This window comes from Vombatus ursinus, unplaced genomic scaffold (genome assembly GCF_900497805.2).
Source record: "Vombatus ursinus unplaced genomic scaffold, bare-nosed wombat genome assembly UNPS02000580.1, whole genome shotgun sequence".
Lineage (NCBI taxonomy): Eukaryota > Metazoa > Chordata > Mammalia > Diprotodontia > Vombatidae > Vombatus > Vombatus ursinus.
In genome coordinates this window covers 30,273,188-30,292,880 of record NW_020940358.1, presented here as the reverse complement: position 1 = coordinate 30,292,880, position 19,693 = coordinate 30,273,188, and the positions used below count along the sequence as shown (strand labels likewise).

The following is a 19,693-nucleotide window of genomic DNA, read 5'->3' as shown; positions in this document are numbered from 1 at the left end:
CTGTGAAGTATTCACAACCACATAAAAGAATGCTCCACATCAGTAATAATAAGACAAATGCACATCAACACAATGCTGAGGTTTTACCTCGCATACTGCAAATTGGCAAAAAATGGCAACAGTCAATGCTGGAAGGGTTGTGGGAAGACAACAGGTACCCTGCTGATGGAGCTTTGAAATGGTACAACCATTTCAGAAAACGTTTTGGAATTATACAAATAAAGTAACTAAAATGTCTATGCCCTTTGAACCATAGACTCCATTACTGGGTTTATACACTAAGGAAGCCATTGATAAAAAGTCTCCATATAACTCCAAAATATTTATAGCAGCACCTTTTGTGATGGCTAAAAATTGGAAACAAAGTAAATATCCATCAATTGGGGAATGGCCAAACAAACTGCAGTAGATAAATTCACATTGGAATATTACTGTGCTACAAGACATGATGTGTGTGATGAATAGTGAGATGCATGGAAAAACTATATGAAATGGCGTAGAATGAAATAAGTAGAGCAAAGAAAACAATATACACATGCTAAAAAAAAAAAAAAGTAAATGTAACAAAATTATAAAGTTCAAGCAGGCCTCAAATAGAGAGAAATGAAAGGATACCTCCAAACTCACTCCTTTATGAAGGCAGGAGGTCAACAGGCATTATATATTGCACATATTTTCAATGTATCAATCAGTTGTGCTGGGGTTTTTTCCCTTTCTAATATTCTGGGGGGAAAAGAGGGATACTTAGGATAACTATGATGATATGAGAAAGAAAAGATATCAATAAATACTTATTTAAGAAAAAACAACACCAGATTGAATGGTGATAGAGAAATAAAATTTTAAAATTACAGTGGGTATCTTTTTCTAGCCAAGGTCAGCACAAATCACCACTGGAGAAGGAATCTAGGCAGGAAGGCCCAAAGCTTTCCACCAAGGAAGGAGGGCTGGAACCTACAGCTGTGTACCTGGAGCAGCAAGCACTCCATTTTGTGACTGAGACTGCTGCAGAGATCAGACCCTGGATGCCTGAGTAGGGAGCACTCTGGACTAGGGGTGAGCCTGCTGTAGTCACTCTGGTCCTGCAATACATAAGAGTATTCCAGGTAGGGATCATGGACCAGGGGGCAAACCTACAGCTCTGTCATTCTGATCTAGCAGTACCTTCCAGCAACCTAATAAGGTCACAGGAGTGATAACTCATAGAGCTAGGATTCAAAGTCAAGTTTTCTGACACCAAACCTAGATTTCTTTCCACTGTACCACATTACCTTAATCACTGGACCTGTATCACTAGAGAAGTCTGCTCCCATTCTAGAGGTAAGTTTTTATTAGTTTTATGTTTTTAATTTCTTAACGTGTATACATTGCTAGATTTCAATCTATCTGATACAGCAGGAGACGGAAGCCCATGAACTTTTGGCATGGGCAAGATTCAATTCCATTCTACAATTATTTATTAAGTACCTACTATGTGCAAGGTATTGTGCTAGTTCAGGGGATATAAAGACAAGTCCCTACCCTCAAAGAGTTTATAAAGTCTCTTAGGAAGAATACATGATTTACACAAGTACAGTAAGTAAGTATAAAGTCTACAAAAGGTGACACACAATAATTTCAAGAGGAAAAGAATGATAATAACTTGGGGATCAAGAAAGGCCTTATGGGGAAAAGGACCCACATGTGCAAAAATATTTCTAGCAGCCCTTGTCGCAGTGGCAAAATATTGGAAACCGAGGGGATGCTCATCAATTGGGGAATGGCTGAACAAGATGTGGTATATGAATATAATGGAATACTATTGTGCAATAAGAAATGATGAGCAGGCAGATTTCAGAAAAACCTGGAAAGACTTGTATGAACTGATGCAAAGTGAAATAAGCAGAATCAGGAAAATGTTGTATACAGTATCAGCAACATTGCATGACGACTAATTATGAATGATTTAGCTCTTCTCAGCAACACAATGATGCAAGACAAGTACAAAGGACTCACAACGAAAAATGCTATCTACATCTAGATAAAAAATTGATGGGACTCTGAATACGGATCGAAGAATACGTTTTTCACTTACTTTATTTTTTCATGGCTTTTTCCTTTTGATCTATTTCTTTTTTCATAACTGTGACTAATATAGAAATATGTTTTACACAATTGCACATATATAACCTATATCAAATTACTACCACTTTAGGAAAAGAGGAGGGGATAGAGAAAAATTTGGAATCCAGAATCTTGTAAAAATGCTAAAAATTGTCTTGACACATAACTGGGAAAAAAAATAAAATGCTACTTTAAAAAAAAGAAAGGTCTTATGCAGAAGGCAGTACCTGAGCTGTGCTTTCTAAGGAAACTGGGGTTTCCACAATCTAGATGTGAGTGGGGAAAGTATTCCAAACATGGGTGGGACCATTTGTGCAAATTCAGAGGCAGGAGGTGGAATGTCATCTACAGGGAGACTAGCTAAATAAAACCATTTACAGGCAGACTAGTAAAGCTTGAAAAGAAAACACTTGAAGGGGAATAATATGAAATAATGTCATAAATGTGGTGGAAGCCATATTGTATAGCGTTTTAAATGCCAGGCTAAAGCTTTTATATTGTATTTTAGAATAGGAAACTATTAAACATTTTTTGTGACATATTTAGATCCATGTTTTAGAAATATCAATTTGGAAATTGTGTGAAGGATGGATTAGAGAAGGAGAAATTGAAGGTAAGGAGATCAATTAGGAGGTTACTGCAATACTACAGTCTGGGGGGAATAAGTTTCTGAATGAGGGGAATGAATGGGGGAAAAAATGGATAGACATTATCTCTGCAAGTTTAATCTTCAATGTAGTGATCAGAAGCAGGGTAGGAAGAAGTGAGTAAGTAGTTGTGTGAGCTTCTCCTCACATGGCTTGGAACGGCCGGTATTTTATAGGTTCCAAACCTAGAACCAGCCTACACTACAACCTGTTAAATCTGACACCTGAGAGTGTTGGCATGGGGGCAGAAAAAAAAGAAATACTGCAGGTAAGTTGGTTCCTTATATTGCTGAAAACCACCATACATTTGGACTGACCTTCAGAGAAATACAGGATTAGTTTGCATACTACTATCAGCTAATTATGATGTTCAATAAATCAATAGACATCATACAATGTGGGGGTTTAGGTTATAACCTCAAAATCAAAAAAGTTGAGGAGTGGAAATATGTCCTAAAACATAAAATGCTGAGAATTGTGATATTTCCACTCAGATCATAAAATTCCAGGATCCAGGCATACATAAATTCTGGTTACATGACTTAAACATAAAGGATGACATGATGAAAGATCATTTATTAAGTGCTTACTATTTGCAAAGTTATGTTAACCACTAGACATCCAGGTGAAAAAGGCAAGATAACCATTGGTCTAAAGGAGTCTATACTCCAACTAGGGGAGACAGCATATATAAAAGTCTACCTGCAATGTAGATGGAAAGGTCTGGAAATCTTACAAAAAAAAAAAAAAAAAGAACTATACTTCTGTCTTTTCCATCAAGCAAAGCCTCTTATCCTAACTATAACATTCACTCTCTGAAACAATACTTTTGAGTTCACTGAAACTTTAAGTAAACTTCCCATTTTCATGTGAGAAACTGCTGACCATCAACTGAGGGCTTTGTGATTGAAGAATAAAGAAGAATAGAACAAGTATTTAATCAGTATTTACACAGCTCTTTATGACCCCGGTAATTTCTATGTGACCTATATGGCTAACAAACAATACCCTTCTGTCTCACAGAGAAATGAAGCTATGAAAGTTTGAGTGATCTGTCCCTATGCCAGAGAAATGCCTAAAACTCCAGAGAAATGCCAGCCAAGCACTGACTCCTCATATTTTTCTCCTATGAGATTTTGATCATCATGATCTTTGTACTGTAACTCCAAAATCATAATAGGAATAGTTGATATTTACATAACATTTTAAAGTTTCCAAAATGACTTAGACATATTATTTCATTTGATCCTCACAACCCTGGGAGGTAAGAGTTATTATTATCCCCATTTTACCTTGAGAGTGGGAATCTGCTTTTCTCAGATATACTTGTGATTTGGTAATAGATCATAAAATCATAGATCTAGCCCTGGAAGGGACCTCAGTAGTCCCTGGTCACCCTGCTAGACAGCTCGGGGGCACAGTGGACAGAGCGCCAGGCCTGGAGTCTGGAAAATCTGAGTTCAAATACAGCCCCAGACATTTCCTAGCTCTGTGATCCTGGGCAAGTCACTTAACCTCTATTAACCTCAGTTTTCTCATCTGTAAAATGGGAATAATAATAATACCATCTACCTTCCAAGGTTGTTGTGATGATCAATTGAGATATTAACTATAATGTGCTTAGCACAGTGCCTAGCACATGGTAAGCACTATAGAAATATTAGCTATTTAGGTAGCGCAGTGGATAAAGCTCTGGCCTTGGAGTCAGGAGGACCTGAGTTCAAATCTGGCCTCAGACACTTGACACTTACCAGCTGTGTGAACCTGGGCAAGTCACTTAACCTTGATTGCCTCACAAAAAAAAAAGCAAAAAAAAAGAAACAAAAGAAACAAAAAGAAATGTTAGCTATTATAATTAAGTGTCTGAGGCAGAATTCAAACCTAGATCTCTCTAGCCTCCACTACACCACGTTACCTGGGAACATGGAAGAAAGGGAAGTCACGTGTTCTCACAGAAGGGCCTTGATCAGTGACTTGTGCTATGGCAGTGACAGGCTCTTCCCACCCACCATCACTCTTCTGTGCCTCATTTTACCGAATGGCAAAATCAGGGTCACAAGGAGTTCATCCATCTATCTCCTGCTTGTGTCAGTGGATTATAGGTATGAATACCACGCTATGAACAGAACATCTAAGGGTGTTTTTGGTTGCTGGGTTTGTTTTTGTTTTTATTTTGTTTGGGGGAGGAGAGGGTAGCCTTTAAAAAAACCTTAAAACCCATTCAAGTTACCTTAACAGTCTGATAAGCAGTATCCTAAGGAACAGATATAAAATCTAAGTTCAGATAGCAATTCTCTACTCAACACTGGGAAGTATCATACAGTGGAAAAAAACACCAGGTCTACAGTCAAATGGCATGCCTTCAAATCCCTTCTCTGGTGATCATTCCTTGTGTGATAGCAGGCAAGTCACTTAAACTCTTTGGGCCTAAGTTTCGCCATCTGTTAACTAAGGGGGCTGGACTAGATAACATTTGAGCCCCCTTCTAGCTCTGGTCCTATGAACCTTTCACCAAATCATCAGTATGTCTAAAAAAAAAAGCAGCCTCAAAACCTCAAGGAGAGAGTTGCCCCTGCAGAAGTAAAAACCAAATGAAGAAACTACCTGAGAGTAGTTACAAAACAATTCCCAGGCCAAAAAAAAGTCTAAGAAAGAAATAGCAACTATGCCTCCTTGCCTGTTTGATATTGAAAATACTGATGATGACCATGAAAATATTACAGAAATGCCAATTAATTAGAAGGAGAATCCTGATAATTGACCACTAAAAAGAATGAGATGGAGAGTGATGTGACTCCACACCAACTCAACATGATCTTTACAGAAATTGCAATTTGGCTCAGGCCAACATCCTCAGACTTACCTTGCTCCTGGGACACCACATTCTAGTGAAGATGACCTACTTCTTACTACTCTCTGAGTTACAAATTTCATCTCCCACTTCTGTACCCTTATACAGGCTGTCCCCCACACCCAAAATACACACCCTTCCCATCCTGTCTTGTTAGGATCCTTTTCTTCCTCAAGGTTCAACTCAGTATAGTTCCTAAGGAAATCTTTACTCAAATTGTTCCTGTTCTTCCCCTTCTCAAATAACTGTGTATTTGCATATACACGTGTACACACACACACACACACACACACACACACACACACACACGTAAAATGTCATATACTCCCAGTAGAATGTAAACTTCTCATAGGCAGGGACTTATTTCATTTTGTCTTCATATCCCCAAAACCCAGGACATAATCAGTTAATCACATTTACTGAATGCTCATTGAATTCAATTGAACCTCTATGTCTTAGAATCCTTTTTCAAGGCTAACAACCCCTCTTCTTGGCATATAAAATAACTTGACACACTGATCCCAGAAATGGAACACAAAGAGGCTACAACTTAAAAACATTAGATAGTGCCATTGCTATGTAGCAGAATGAGCCCACTAAGGCTTCCCTTTCCAACTTCTACAATGAGCTAGCTGTTACTTTACTCTCAACTCTGTCTTCCTTCTCTCACAATTCTCTTATTTATGTAATCAGTGAAAGAAACCCAATTACACTATAATCTTTCTTGCCCTCAATGTCAGTCCCACAGAGCAGAAATGGACAATTCTACTTCCTGCTGCCTATGTAAAGAGATCTGAGGAACCCTGAAGAACGGCAGTTCCTCACATGATCATATTCTAAGGCAAAGAATTGCTGAGGTCCTGAGACCATTTTCTTACATAGGCTTTCATATGGAAGATAGTAGTTGCTCCTCAGCTTTGAGGGTATGAAGATAAAGATAGCAGCAAAAGAGAAAAGATCATTCATATTAGTTTATACATGTGTGCATGCATGCACTCACGAACACAAACACAGACAAGTATGAAGCACAGTAATTAGTGAGAGAAACACGAACAATAGCTAAAGAGAACTATGAAAAATAGTTCACATATGAAATGTGAACAATAGTTAATACCAGAGAAAAAGTCCCCATCTGTAACCACTATTCTTTCCCCTTTACAAAAACACAAAAACAATTTCTAAAGTCCAACAGACTAGGCAAATAAAGTAAATTACTCTCCATCCAATCACCTTCCTAAACCTCTGTCAATCAACTTTCCTAGGAACAGGAATTATGATATCAGTACTGTTGATGTATGTTTTGCCACTTGCTCTTACCTCTTGCTGTTTTTCCTCATTGGGATAGGTGTCTACAAATACTCCTAGTCCTACAAAGTTGTCCTTGCTCCCAAAGACAGGCCCTAAAAGAATTAGAGGACAAAGCTCAATCAAAACAAGGTTTTGAACATTCCAAAGAATACTTCTCACTCTCTGGAGTACAAAGAGTTCAAGTGAGTCTCATGCCTTACTTGGAGGTGAAAGCCAGGGAGCAAGAGAGAATGCCATCCCAAACTCATTTAGCCCCATCGCAGCTCCCTGAGATATAACACTGGCTGCCAAGGATCCCCAACTTCACAGACGTCTGCTTCAGAAACACTCAGAGAAGACTATGTCCCCAAGATATGCAGGTGAATTCCCAAGTTCTAAACTGTGGGACAAAGTTTTTTTAATTCTTAAAGGTTAGACCAAGTTAAGCCTTCCATCTCCTTGAAGAGGGGTTACATAAGCAATAAGAGTTCAGACTAGACCTCTGATCTCCACAACCTCTCAAAACTCTCCAAAACAGGAATTATGCACCACAGATAAAGCAACTTTAGCTGTTTCCATGGTCTAGGACACCCAGAATCCAAAAAGAGGCAAAAAACATTCCCCAAAACCTAAGAACTGATTCTCACTGACCCTGAGCTCACTCACTATTCTGCTCCTGCCTCCCATTCCACTAGTAGTGAGGCCTTACTAGCAGATCCAAGGAAACGACACAGACTTACATCAAAACCCACCCCTGCATCCTATTTCCACTCCCTTCCTCTTTTCAGTGCTGTAGAGACCCCAGCTCCAAGTTGTAGAATTTTGCTCAGGCCTTGACAGCCAGTTTGGCTATAGTCCTTCAGAAGCAAAAGCCTGCTAGGGGCTGCAACCTGGAAGCATCAGTGCTGCAAAGCTCTGAACAGCTGGTGCCAGTGAAAGCAGGCTCTGAACTGATGGTCCCAGTCAGAGAACTAAGGAATAGAGAGAACAGGAGAGGTCACCAGGAGAGGACATGGTATGTGTCACTCCACTAAGCACTGGGGAAAGAATTATTCATCTGGGACCCGTTCTGACCACCCAAAAGTCAGGTGGGGCAGAAACCTAGACTGGTGAACCATGAATTGCTCAGTGTGTCAGTGTAGGAGGAGGCTGAGATAATTTTAGATCCAGGCCAAAGGAAAATACAATCAGAGGGGAGGGAGTCAGGAAGTGAGTAATGAGGAAAATTGAGGGGGGGAAATTAAAAGGGGGGAAAAAGATTTCAGGAAAAAAGACCTTAAATATAAGCAGATAAATCCAGGAAAAACAGTAACAATAGAAGGAAATGTAGCCTCCTGGTCTAGTAAACAAGTCCAGGCATTTCTGAATAAATACCACAAAATGAAAGAGAATGATCCATCTCCTTAGAGATAGTAGAGACAGTGACTCTAGTCCCATAAGCAGAAGTCTCTAATTCTCCCCTATGACTTAGTTCTGTTAAGATTCTTCAGGGTATGTGACTGTTAGAATTGGGCTCTTTGTGCTTTCAGCAGCCAACATGCCAAATGGCAGAAAATATAAAACCTAGAGGCTATTAACAATAAACAAAAAGCCATTTGAAGATTAAGCCAAACCCATTTGTTTAGCCAGGATTTTAGACCCATTCTAAAGCTGAGACTTGTTGGCCATAAACACAGATGCCAAAGTAATTCACATCCTGAAAAGAAAGCCACCTTCTGTGTCTTCTGCAAAGGTGCAAATCTTTCCACACCCTACACAAGAGACTCTAGACAAAGGTACTGATACCTGGCTGCATCCGATCCTTTGTATACCAGATTGCAAAGCCATCCCCATTCAGATTTTTCTTTCCTTGTCCATGGATTTTGAAATGCACTTGCAGTTCCCAATCTCTCAAATAGCAAGGCTACAAAAGAAAAAGGGTAAGAGTCAATAGAAGGATGAGTTGCCAGGCCCTCAGTTCCCAAACAGGAAGCTACACACAGGGGAAACGAACAAGTAGTTAACACAATAACAACTAGACTACAGAGAATCTAGGACTTGAGATCTGAGACTTACTAAATTTATGTGAAATCCTGTTGCCTATATATATATATAAAATATTAATATGAGAAGAGATTCAAGTGATTGGAGGCAAGTTCTCTCAGGTTCTTTATATAGCAGAAATGGAAAGCTCCCTTCACTTGAGGACCAAAGTAGTCCTAGAAAAAGTACAATACTTGTCATCCACTGCCTCTACCTCAAGTGTCTTCCACTTGGTTGTTTCCCAAACAGGAGCAGTAACAGGAAGTCAGAGTTGGGAGCCAGAAAAGCCATGGAGTGCAGAGCTGCCTTGACTACAATATGGTGGAACAGAAGCAGCAAGAGATTTGGTGTTAAAAAGATCTAGGTTCAAATCCTATTCTGCTAAGTTATTAGCTATGGGACCTTGGACAAGTCACCTAACTCCACTAACCTTCAGTTCCCTCATCTCTCAAATAAAAGAGCTGAACTAAATAATCTCTAAGGTCCCTTCCATCTCCAAACTTATGATCCTTTAAAACTATAACTCACATACTGCCTGGTCACATTCACTCCTTACAAGCAAAACCAGCTGAAGCAAGACTGAAGCAAGACTGAATCAACAGGGTGAATCAAGACTATCATAAATTATTAGTCCAGTTGGCTTAGACTTGTCCTACAACACAACCTAAATTTACTCATAGTCACCTAGCAAGTAAAGAGCCAGAGGTAGGGCTCAAACCTAAGTTTCCTGACTCTTAGTTCAGTATATACTTTCCTCTGCACCATGCTGTATGACCCTAGACAGGTCATCCAGCCTTGTGGAGCCCTAACTTCCTCAACTGTCAAAGGAAAATCCAGCCTTCACCACCCTTACCCTCAACCATCAAGAGAAGACAGGGCTAGTTCTATGGATGAGTATGCAGTATAACACAGTAGAAAGAACATTGGATTTGGAGTCAGAGGACCTAAGTTCAAATCCAAAGTTTGTGTGACCATGGGTCAAGTCACTAAAATCTCTCTTATCCTGTTTCTTCATCTATAAAATGAAGGCGTTGGACTAGATGGCTTCTTATGTCTATTCCAGCTCTATACCTAAGACCCTCTGAATATTCATTTTTGGCCCAAAGTGATTCCATTAGTTTCTTTCTATTGAAAAACTCTAAAGAATCCACTTTCGGGTTCTTCCTCTGTTAACCTTTAGTTGGGAAAGCTAAATAAAAGAACCAAAAAAGCCAAGTCAGAGAACACCTTGTCTCATGAAATGGTTTTGGGAAGAATTACCAGATGGTATAAACAACTCCAACCAGCTCTTGGTCCTTTGCCAAGCTGAGGAGTAAATCAAAGTTCCCAAAACTAGATACAGATGTCACAAGGCATGTCTCTACCTATTACACATTCCCTCTCCACTTTTCCCACCCAAGGAGCATCAGAAGAGAATATTACTGAACAACTATTACAGGAAAAGCCTGTTGCATAAATAGATAAGAGATAAAGAGCTGAAAATTTTAGGAGAAAAAAATGCGGCTGTGAAGAAGCTATAACGTACAAATATGATTATACATATTAAGGAAATGAGTGTTTAATCAGGGTTTTCTGATTCCTAATTGTATATCATAACACAAAAGTATCTGAAGGCAGCAGAATAAAAGTGCTTTCAATTGTAAAGTTCACTTAAAGTAGGGATAAAATTATTTTCTCTCAGAACCCACCAAGGTTCATAGATTGTCTTGATGTTCCAGGAAAAAAATTCAAAGAAGTTTGATCTAAGTACCCAGGTTCTGAATGGAAATAACTTACTTTAAAGGGAAACAGCAAAGACAAACCAAGCAGGTTCATCCCAGAAGATTTGAAAACACAGGTTGCCCTCTTATAACATACTAAGTCAGTTTGCATTTTCATTTTAAATTTGTATGACAGAGAGTACATGGCAGTAGGTGCAGTCAAGGGTCAAACTGTAAAAAAGAGATGTCTGAACCCAGGCTAAGTTAGTCTGGTAGCTGCTGAATCCCATTTCTTATAAAAGGCCTCCACCCTGCTTATCATCAACCTTCCTCTAACTTCTACCCATTGGTCTTAGGCCTCTTTCTCCTCAGAAGCGAAGCAGAAAACATCTGCAAATACCTTAAACTGATCTTTATTCACCTTTATTCAACTACCACAGAATATTACAACATGCCTATGCCTGATGTGGTTTGAGTAGAATACAATGGAACTATTATAACCTTATTCTAGACATGTAATTTTTACTAATGCAATCTAAAATTGCAGTTTTTTTATAGTCACATCATAATATTGATTATATCAGGCTTACGTCAACTAAAAATCTCTAAGCCTTTTTCATATAAATAGCTGTCCCAGAATATATCCCAAATCATGTTGTTGATTTTTTGAGCTGAAGTTTTATCTTTTGTTTTGTTTTTTACAGTTTGTAGGTAAGGAAGCTGAGGTCCTTGTATTTAGAGTAGCTTGCCCAGAGGTACACACCTGCCTAGAGAAAGAACCAGGACTAGAAGCCAGAGTTCCTGATTATTGATCCAATGCTTTTTCCACTTTGCCATCCTGACATCCAGCCTTCTTAAAATTAATTTAAGGATTAAGATAAAGAATTCAGAGAAGCACTGGAGAATGTACATGAGGAGTGATGAAAGTAAAGCCAAAAGAATATACACAATTACCAAAACAAAGTCAACAACAACAACAACAAAAACCATGGAGAGTTATCATTTGTTAACTCATTTTTCATGTACTCTATCATCAGAACAGGTAGACTGTCCATTAAACTTAGTAATATTAGTGCCATATGGTCAAAGTTAAAGGACATGACTAAAATACCAATAAAAACTTATTTTTAAAAGATAATGACCTACATCCTTTCTGTTAACAATTAATAAACTATTTTGAGGGAATGTACTTTGTTGGAAGATTGTTTGGATATGTGCTGTGAATGTACTGTGCCAAAACAAAGTATATCAATAAATTTTTTAACAGCATGTCAAAGGATTACTGAGATTTTGCCATTTGGCAACCCATAAAACCCCTGGGAGATCACATATACATGATCATATGAATACCAATGCCTAATATTACTATAGCAAATATAATTTTTCCATGGTCTTTGACATCTATTATAGTTTCTATTGTAACAACAAGCTACTGTGATGCATGTTCTGTAATGCTAGAACATGTAGCACTAACCCAATCTGACAGATGAGAAAACTGAGGCACAGAGAAGTTAACTTGCCTAAGATCACACAGTGATTCAGTGACAAAATGCAACTAGAATCCAGGTCTCCTGACTCCCAGACTTATCACATTGTCACTGGCTATATCTAAGAATGAGATTGGGGGAAAAAAATGATTCATTACCAAAATTTAAATTAATGGAACGGTTCTTAGATAAAGGAACTCCCTCACCCCACTGTCACTTTCCCCAAGATTGGCCCAAATAAAATTAGTAAGGAGATGTTGCAACAGTTCTACTTTGCTGAGGATCACCAGCAGGCTCAGAGGATCATCCTTAGCGTTTGTAACACAGACATGAAAAAGCACACTCAGGTTCACAGGGGCCCAAGAGAAAGTCTAAAGAGATACTACGAATGATGCAGAGACGCAAAACAGTCCTAAAGGATTTGAAAGGATACTAGAAACTAATAGCCTCATCTTACAGTCGTATGAAATCAGGTCTACACTAGGAATATGGCATGTACTTCTGAAGGAAGACAAAATGAAGTGAGAAAAGTTCCAGAGTGAAAACACAAGATTATACTTTGCAGTCAGTATAATGAAGGGAGATCTCTAAAAACCCAAAGACAGTAATTTTAACACACACTGAAGCCATGTACTACTTTTTTTGGCCATTTACTACTTTAGCAAATAAGTAATAAGTATGTTGAACCTGTTACTCTAGCAGGTTTTACAAGTTCAAAACATAAATGAGAAGGATTTAAATAATGTCATGAATGACAAATCCATACTGAACTATTTGGGAAGAATGAAGGGTTTTTATAGTATTCTTCTAGTCACATAAACGGTATGTCACACAAAGCAACTACCATCCTCTCCCAGAAAAGGTCACTTAGAACTACTGTCAGAAATAAGACTGGGCTAGATGGACTGTAGGGCTGAGCCAGTATGACCTTCTAAACTTCCTGTATAGCCTACTTGAACACCAACAGAGTAGGGAGAATGATTCTTACCACCCGGTTCCACAGGGCTCCCTGTTTGCTCTGCATATCTGGGGTAAGGCGGATATACTGGGTCATCACCATGGCATTCCCCATCAGGGTCCATAATGAAGAACTGCTAGTACCCACACCTATAGGGAGGAAAACAAAAGAATTCTCATAAACCAACAATACTTTGTTTTCTATTGTATCAACTGCATGCCTCCTCCTGTCTTAAGCAGATGTTATTTTCTCACTACCTTACCTCTGCATCTCACTGACACATTTTAAAATTTTTTCTCCTGTGGTGCCCTTTCCAGACATGGATTTCAAAGAACTTTAGAGATAATAGTTCATTAATTTATTCATCCATCCGCCCATCCATCACCGGTCAGAGGTCAGAATCATTCTTCCCATTTTATATATGAAAAAACTAGGGTATCATAAGAGGGAAAAAAAAGTGTCCACAATCAAACAAGCTAGGTGGAAAAGTGGATAGAGATATTGGACTTTGGAGTCAGGAAAACAAATTCAAATTCTGCCTCAGACATAAAAGCTGTGCGACCTTGGGCAAGTCACTGAAGCTCTCTAGATCTCATCTAAAAAAAGGGGATAATAATAGCACCTACCTCTCAGGATTAAGAGGATCAAAAGAGATGTATGTCACGAGCTTGGTTAACCTTAAATGCTAGCTATTATTAATACAATTACATTGAGATGCAATAGTAAATAAAGGTAGACAACTTATGCCTCAGTCCTCCTAGAACCAGATCATATACGTTCCAAGTTGTCAGTTGTGTATACACACCACACACACACACACACACACACACACACAGAGGTATATACATGTGATTGGTTGTTGTCCTTCCTTCTAGACCTTTGGTCCTTTTAGAGGACCAAAAATGACATCATTATGCTTGGGTCAAGGTACAGTATGTCCAATTGTGTCTGATCAGATCAGTACAAGCTCAGAAGGGCGGGCTACCACAGGTCAGGCACAAAGAATCCACACATGCATGCATGCGTGTGTGTGTGTGTGTGTGTGTGTGTGTGTGTGTAAATGATTACTCCCTTTCACACTGTCTATATTCCAATCAATCTGAACTACTTGCTGTTCCCCAAACTTGGCATTCCAGCTCCTATCCTAACCAATAACTTTTAGAATCCTGGGCTTCCTTCAAGTTTCCACTCAAGTGACATATTTTAGCAAAGGCTTTGCTAAACTCTCCAGGGACTGGTGCGCTCTTCCTCTTTTGATTATTTTGTCTTTACTTACATGTTTAAATATTGCATGCACTGAGTACAATGTAGCCTCCTTGAGGGGACTGCTTTTCGTTTTTATCTTTGTTTAGAAAATGCCTAACACAGCAGTTCTCAAACTTTTAGGTGCCAGGACTCCTTTCACCCTCTTAAAAATTCAGAACCCCAAAGAGTTTTTGTTTAGGTGTGTTATATAAATAACAAGTTAGTATTATTATGAAAATACTTTTGACCTTTCATATCCCTTGAAAGGGCCTTAGGGAGCTCCAGGGGCCCATGGACCATACTTCGGGATCCACTGATACTGCTGGAATAGGACCAGACCTGTGATTTCATTGGTTTGGGGATCTTCTGCTGGGAAAAACCCCCACCCCCTACAAATGTGGGCACCTGTGCTACAACTAAGGTTTAGGGAGTTGCCTGGATTGCACTGAGGGGTTAAAGCATTTGCCCAGACTTATACAGCCAATGTGTCAGAGGTGAGACTTGAACTCTGGTCTTTGTGACTACAAAGCCAGATCTCTACCTGCTATGCTAAGCTACTTCTCATGCCCAGCACCAACTAGGTGCTTAATTAATGCTTGAAAATGAATGAATCGGACAATTTCAGAGTTGGATCTTTGTGGTCATTTAGTCCAATCCACACCTGAAAAAAGAATCCTACCACAAAACACCTAACAAGGAGTCATCCAGTCTCTGCTCTGGAGACCTCCAATGAGGATTTATATGCCTAAGGCTCCTTACCCCCAACTCCCAATTTATAAACTCTTTAAGGCTAGAGACCGAGTCTTATGCATTTTTATATCTCTCTGTGTGCCTTACACTTAGTATATAACCAAACAAATGTTTGCTAAATGAATGAAACTCTCCCTCCCCTAATAATAATCAATGACTTTTAGTTTTTTAGGTAGTGATAACAGAACCATAGATTTGGAGCTGGAAAGAACCTCAGGAGCTATCTAATCCAACCCCCTTGTTTTACAGATAAGGAAACTGAGGTGAGGCCCAAGGAGACTATGACTTGCCCAAGTTCTTTCTATTACACCATGTTTTCTAGTCAGTTGTGGTTAGTAACAGGTTTCTTCTTTTAGCCATATATACATTCTCATCTGGCCTGCCTTGTCACTAACATTATTCCCTTTATAAATATTAGTATCATATAGAATTACAGATTTAGAGCCATAATGAAGCTTAGAAGACAATCAGGAGTTCTTAACCTAGATTCAAAGGTCTGTGACTTGAATGAGAAAATTATATATGTGTATGTATGCGTATATCTATATCTATAGCTATATAGATATACACACATACATATATACATTTTTTTTCACTATTCTCTAAATAAAATATAGCATCATTTCCTTCAATTATGAATTTTTACAAAATTATTCTGAGAAGTGGTCCATAAGGCTGCATCAGACATGGTTCTGGGTCTAAGACACACACACACACACACACACACACACACACACACACACAAAAAAGATTTCAAGAAGACCTGAACTAAACCAACCCTTTTACTTTAGAGGTAAAGCGAACTAGTAGTAAAGTGGTACAGATAGTAAGTAAAAGTAAAAAATATAAACTCAAGTACTTTTACTCTAAATACAACACTCTTCCCACTGTTTAGCTGGCTGTTAAAGCCAACTGTTAAAGGTATGAACTGTTAAAGGCATGAACAGTCTATAGTCACTGAACAAGACAAAGATAATAAAGTTAAAATCAACAAAATATTTATTAAGTGTCTCCTATGGGCAAGACATTTTGCTAGATACTAGGCATACAAAGATCAAAAAAGGTAGCTCTTACCCATGAAGCATTTTTTTTAATCTGAAGAGTGGGACAGATAAAGGACCACTGATGAAGAGCTAGAAGGAAATTTAGGGCCACCTAGTCCAATCACTCAATTTATCATTGAGAAAACTGAGGCCTACAAAAGCTATAGAATTATAAAAGGTTACCTAGGCAGCACCAAGATCCAAACCCAATCTTCTAACTCTTGATTATTCTTTTCACTAGAATCACATTATTTCCCTACACACAAGTATGACCAAAGATAGTACCAAAGGAGTGAAGCAGACAAAATGTTCTGGGAAAGTAGGGGGAGGGAGGAACAATGAGGGGAGTGATCACTTTATTTTCTGATCAACAAGTTGTTTTTCTCCTCTCTTTCCCACATCACCCTTTAAATGGAAAAAATAAAAATAAAAGCATAATCCTCATTATATATATGCAGTCAGGGAAAAAAAACTTCCCACATTTCATGTCCAAAATGTACATCTCACTCTGTATCTTGAATTCATCACTGCTCTGTTAGGAGATAACATGGATTTAGAATCATGGTTGGTCATTGTATTGATCAGAGATCTTAAGACTTTCAATGTTTTTTGGCTTTACAATACTATTGTTACTGTATATATTGTTCTGGTCCTTCTCATTTCACTCTGCATACCTTCATATAAGTCTTTCCAGGTTTCTCTGAACCCATCCATTTTCAGTATTTCTTACAGCATAATAGTATTCCACTACATTCACATACCTTAATCTGTTCAACCATTTCCCAATTGATGGGTATTCCCTTAGTCTCCAGTTCTTTGTCACTACAAAAAGACTTAGTATAAATATTTATGTTTTTATCTTTCTTTGATCTCTTTGGAGTATAGGCCTAATAAAGGTATCACCTAGTCAAAGGGTAGGAATAATTTAGTGACATTTTGCTCACAGTTCCAAATTGCTTTCCAAGAATGACAGGACCAAGTCACTGCTCCAACAACAGTGCATTAATGTACCTGTTTTCCCACAGCCCTTCCAATATTAGCTATTTTCCCTTTTCTGCCACCTCTGATGATCCAATGGGTATGAGGTAGAACCTGAGTTATTTTAATTTGCGTTTCTCTATTGGTAATTTGGAGCATTTTTTTTGGATAGTTGTTTACAGCTTGGATAAAAAACTGCCTACTCAGATCCTCTGAATGGGAAAGTTTCTAACTAACCTATTTATTCAGTCATTGAAAAACAAATCAAGTCGTTGGGCTCACAGGTCTGGGGCTAAAATGGACCCCAAAGGTCATTTGGTATAACCGCCTCCTTCTCCTAAAGAGGAAAAATGAGGCCTCGAGGGGTTCAGTGTCTTGGGCAAGGTCACGAAAGGAATTAAATGGCAGAGCTGAGATTTGAATCAAAGTCTCCTGACTCCCCATCCAGGGATGCCATGTAGCAGATAACTCCCTGGGCATCTTCTATTTGCCTCTGCGGCTGGTTCTGTCCGCCAGCTCTGGCTCCGGACCCGCAGAGCCCAGGGCCCCTGACCCCGGGCAAGCACCCGAGAAACCTGGGCCAGGCTGAAGTGACCCGGCCGCCTCTGCTCAACCGCGAAGCAGTCACTCCCGGTCAGGACTGCGGAAGAGCGGCCCTCCCCCGCACCGAGCTCCCTGACCTCTGGCCAGAGACCTCTGCTCAGTGACCTCTTCCCCCGGGCCCGCCCCGCTTCCGCCCGAGTGCGCCCCGCCGCCCGCGCCTCCCCTGGCGCGGCCCCGGACCCCTCACCCTGGTACGGCTTGGACAGCGAGTGCTCCCGCTTCAGGTACTCATCGGTCTGGTCTGCCTCGGCCGGCCCCAGCCCCGGCCCGGATCCCAGCAAGAGGAGTAGGAGCAAAGTGCCGAAGCCCGCCCGGACAGGCAGAGCCCCCGACCCCTGCCATCGCCACCTCCACCACCAGCGCCAGCCAGAAGCTCCGGGAAGCAGCGCCATCTTCCTCGCCGCCACCGCCTAGCCCAACACCCGCCCTCTCTCCCGGCCCATTGGCCCGAAGGGTCATCCGCCCCGCACGCTATTGGTGGTCAATGTGTCCCCGCCAGCACAGGTGAGCATCTCGCTGATTGGGTACCTTGGGCATCAGTTGCCCTGCCAACCCAAGGGAGGGGCGTGGTAGTACAAAGAGTGAGTCAAATTTGCATTTTCTTGGGGCCCGCAAAGTATTTTGGGGAATGAAGTCTTTTATTTGAAACCCATAGTCATTCATTGCAGTTAAAGAGATAGCAGTCTTTATTCCCCTCCCCACACCCTATCAAATCTCAAGGGCCCGTGTGAAGGGCCATATGAAGTAGGCTTCAGAACTGTTTTTGCCCCAATTGCGAATGATGGGAGGGAGCTGAAGTAAAAAAGATCTTTCTTTCCTTACCTCGACGTAATTAAACTGCTAATAACCTGTAACTGGAACTTTAGAGCAAGAGATTAGCTTTTTGTTGTTCATCTTTTTTTTTTTTTGTGAGGCGATTAGGGTTAAGTGACTTGGCCAGAATCACGCAGCCAAGAAATATTACGTGTCTGAGATCGGATTTGACCTCAAGTCCTCTTAACTCCAGGGTGGGTGCTATATTCACTGCGCCACCTAGTTGCCCCATTATTTTTTCAATCTTGTCCGACTCTTGGTGACCCCATTTGGGATTTTCTTGGCAGAGATACTGGAATGGTTTTCTATTTCCTTCCCCAGCTCATTTTATAGATGAGGAAACAGAGGCAAATAGGGTTCAGTGATTTGCCCAGGGTCACACAGCTAGTTAGTGTCTCAGGCCATATTTGAACTCAGGAAGACTCATCTTCCTGGCTCCTGGCCTGGCACCCTATCCACTTCGCCACCTAGCTGCCAAGAAACTGGCTTACCATGAGTGATTTTTTGGGTTTTTTTGTTTTTTTTTTTTAATTAACTTTTACAGCATTTACTACCATATAAAGTATGTTCCTATGTGTATATATAGGCCTGTTCAGGGAACTCCTGCTAAGAAAATTCCGTCCACTTCAAACCATAGGCCAGTGAATTTAAAGTCAATTCCTGACAAAATTGTAGACTATATTATTAAAGAAATGGCTTTGTGAACATCTAGAAAAGAAAGCAGTGTTTACAAAGAGCCAGCATGATTTCACCCAGAACAGGTTAGACCTCTTTTCCATCCTAGTTCAGACCCTCACTATGCTTTGCTTGGATTATCTCAATAGATGTCTGATTGTCCTTTCTGCCTCTAGTTTCTTCTTCTCTTCAACAGCCAAAGTGACGTTACAGGGCTAACCATGTTACTGTCACTTTTCTGCTCAAGCTCCAGCAGCTTCTTATGGCCTCTAGGATAAAATACAGTTTCTTCTATTTAGTGTTAAAAGCCCTTCACAACATGGCCCCAACCTACCTTTCCAGCCTTATTATACATAACACTGGTTCACAACTCTAAACTCCAGTCAAACTAACTTATTTTCTGTCACTTACATATGATGTTCAATTTCTTGTCTCCAGTCTTTGCATAGGCTATTTTTTTTTTTTAGGCAATTGGGGTTAAGTGACTTGCCCAGGGTCACACTGCTAGTTAGTGACAAGTGTTTGGTCTGA

The 19,693-nt window shown here is 39.9% G+C and overlaps 1 protein-coding gene across 3 annotated transcripts in view; it reads right to left on the bottom strand.

Moving 5' to 3' along the window:
- LMAN2L (lectin, mannose binding 2 like) overlaps nt 1–18,090 on the bottom strand; it is an 88,883-nt gene extending 70,793 nt beyond the window's left edge. The window contains exons 1-4 of one of the 3 annotated variants that reach the window (XM_027852180.1): nt 17,862–18,090; nt 13,086–13,204; nt 8,674–8,791; nt 6,919–7,001 (exon numbers count right to left, since the gene is read on the bottom strand). In XM_027852180.1, coding sequence (XP_027707981.1) covers nt 6,919–7,001; nt 8,674–8,791; nt 13,086–13,204; nt 17,862–18,066 — 525 coding nt within the window. In that variant the 5' untranslated portion in view covers nt 18,067–18,090. The remainder of the gene's footprint in view (nt 1–6,918; nt 7,002–8,673; nt 8,792–13,085; nt 13,205–17,861) is intronic. The other 2 variants (XM_027852172.1, XM_027852187.1) reach the window with 2 other exon arrangements.
- Between the last annotated feature and the right edge of the window lie 1,603 nt (nt 18,091–19,693).